Source organism: Salmo salar, unplaced genomic scaffold, assembly GCF_905237065.1.
Source record: "Salmo salar unplaced genomic scaffold, Ssal_v3.1, whole genome shotgun sequence".
In the NCBI taxonomy this organism is placed as follows: domain Eukaryota; kingdom Metazoa; phylum Chordata; class Actinopteri; order Salmoniformes; family Salmonidae; genus Salmo; species Salmo salar.
This window is the reverse complement of record NW_025548465.1, coordinates 4,920-7,500: the sequence shown is the minus strand read 5'-3', so window position 1 is coordinate 7,500 and position 2,581 is coordinate 4,920. Positions and strand designations below refer to the sequence as shown.

At 48.5% G+C, this 2,581-nt stretch overlaps 1 protein-coding gene across 1 annotated transcript in view; it reads right to left on the bottom strand.

Moving 5' to 3' along the window:
- The window catches only part of LOC106592957 (transmembrane protein 144), a 23,966-nt gene extending 21,655 nt beyond the window's left edge, over positions 1-2,311 (bottom strand). Inside the window, exons 1-3 of the mRNA XM_045712401.1 lie at positions 2,038-2,311; positions 1,792-1,947; positions 569-691 (exon numbers count right to left, since the gene is read on the bottom strand). Coding sequence (XP_045568357.1) covers positions 569-691; positions 1,792-1,947; positions 2,038-2,134 — 376 coding nt within the window. The 5' untranslated portion in view covers positions 2,135-2,311. The remainder of the gene's footprint in view (positions 1-568; positions 692-1,791; positions 1,948-2,037) is intronic.
- Positions 2,312-2,581: the final 270 nt, after the last annotated feature.

Below are 2,581 nucleotides of genomic sequence, written 5' to 3'. Positions count from 1 at the left end.
CAGATGGCCCCCCCAGCATGGCTAGAGGTATACTGACCTGTAGCCCAGATGCCCCCCCAGCATGGCTAGAGGTATACTGACCTGTAGCCCAGATGCCCCCCCAGCATGGCTAGAGGTATACTGACCTGTAGCCCAGATGCCCCCCAGCATGGCTAGAGGTATACTGACCTGTAGCCCAGATGCCCCCCCAGCATGGCTAGAGGTATACTGACCTGTAGCCCAGATGCCCCCCCAGCATGGCTAGAGGTATACTGACCTGTAGCCCAGATGCCCCCCCAGCATGGCTAGAGGTATACTGACCTGTAGCCCAGATGCCCCCCCCAGCATGGCTAGAGGTATACTGACCTGTAGCCCAGATGCCCCCCCCCAGCATGGCTAGAGGTATACTGACCTGTAGCCCAGATGGCCCCCCAGCATGGCTAGAGGTATACTGACCTGTAGCCCAGATGGCCCCCAGCATGGCTAGAGGTATACTGACCTGTAGCCCAGATGGCCCCCCAGCATGGCTAGAGGTATACTGACCTGTAGCCCAGATGGCCCCCCCCAGCATGGCTAGAGGTATACTGACCTGTAGCCCAGATGGCCCCCCCCAGCATGGCTAGCGGCCAGAAGGTGGGAGACCCCAGAATAATGTTGACCACCAGGGATACACTCCAGACTGCTGCACACAGCACCCACTGGAAGAACAGACCTGCAACACACACACACACGCACACACACACACACACACACACGTTTAGCATGTTACTGCGGTAGCAAAGGTGAGTTGGACACACTTGGGGCGGCATTCATCAGGACACAGCGTTTTGGAAATGTTCAGATATAAACAGACACCTGGGGGTGTATTCAGCAGGACACAGCGTTTTGGAAATGTTCAGATATAAACAGACACCTGGGGGTGTATTCAGCAGGACACAGTGTTTTGGAAATGTTCAGATATAAACAGACACCTGGGGGTGTATTCAGCAGGACACAGTGTTTTGGAAATGTTCAGATATAAACAGACACCTGGGGGTGCATTCAGCTGGACACAGTGTTTTGGAAATGTTCAGATATAAACAGACACCTGGGGGTGCATTCAGCTGGACACAGCGTTTTGGAAATGTTCAGATATAAACAGTATGTATAATAAGGAATCACATGAGTTCTATTCGTTGTATTTCTATGTGGGTTTGGCAAATGAATGTGGCCCTGCGTTTCTTACTAAACAGCGTCATTGATTAGTGATGACGTAACACAATGATGGTCAGCCTAATCAATCAGTGATCGATAGTTATTACACAATAAGTAAAGTTGCGTTTGGAAAGCCTCGGAAACAGTGGAAAGTTGCAACAAAAATAATTTATCAGAAAAACAGAACATGTAATATAGTACAGGAAGAAGGTTAAACAATGTCAGGTTACCAGACCCACGAAACGCCAGGAATAAAACACAATGTCAGGTTACCAGACCCACGAAACGCCAGGAATAAAACACAATGTCAGGTTACCAGACCCACGAAACACCAGGAATAAAACACAATGTCAAGTTACCAGACCCACGAAACACCAGGAATAAAACACAATGTCAGGTTACCAGACCCACGAAACGCCAGGAATAAACAAACACAATGTCAAGTTACCAGACCCACGAAACGCCAGGAATAAAACACAATGTCAGGTTACCAGACCCACGAAACACCAGGAATAAAACAAGTGTCGTCTTTTGAAGCCGTTTATCCGGTTCCCGGTTAACATGTTGAGTAAATCAGCTGAGGTTAGTTGTGAAGGCGTTGTCTCGCTTCGTCCTTACCGTCTCCGGTGGAGATCTTCTTCACGGGGACAAAGTTAGAACCGTAAAACACAACGGCCACACCGCACGACACGAAACCGTAGGTTAACGCAGTGCCGTTGGACGAGTTAGTGACGAGCTGCACCGAATACTTCCCGAGGTGTCCGGTATCCTCACCTGAAAAGGAGCACAAACCGGTCAGGACCCAGCAGTGACCCATATGAAATGAAAGCTCGGTGAAAGACCAGAGAGCTGCCGGTAACAGACCTGTAGACGTGTTTAATACGGCGTCACATTGTTCCAGCTCTGCTTGTAGCGTCGCTAGGAGCAGAAACACACTGCTCACAACACTCAGCAACAACATGACCTCGGCTACATTAACCAGCTGTTTCTATATACTACTAATATACAATATAATACACCTTAACGGTGTAACGCCGGGGTCTTAAAACGCTGCAAGATACTGACTGCTGCGGTGCGGAGTTACACTTCCGTGTGCATCACATGACCACCGTCTTATCACATGACCACAATGTAAATCACATGACCACCATATCACATGACATTTTAACGTTTACATTTTAGTCATTTATCAGATGCTCTTATCCAGAGCGACTTACAGTAGTGAATGCAGACATTTCAACTCATACAGTATTATTATTGTTTTCTTTTTTTTCCTGTACTAGCCCCCGTGGGAATCGAACCCACAACCCTGGCGTTGCAAACACCATGCTCTACCAACTGAGCCACAGGGAGGCATGACCACAGTGTTATCACATGACCACAGTGTTATCACATGACCACCATGTAT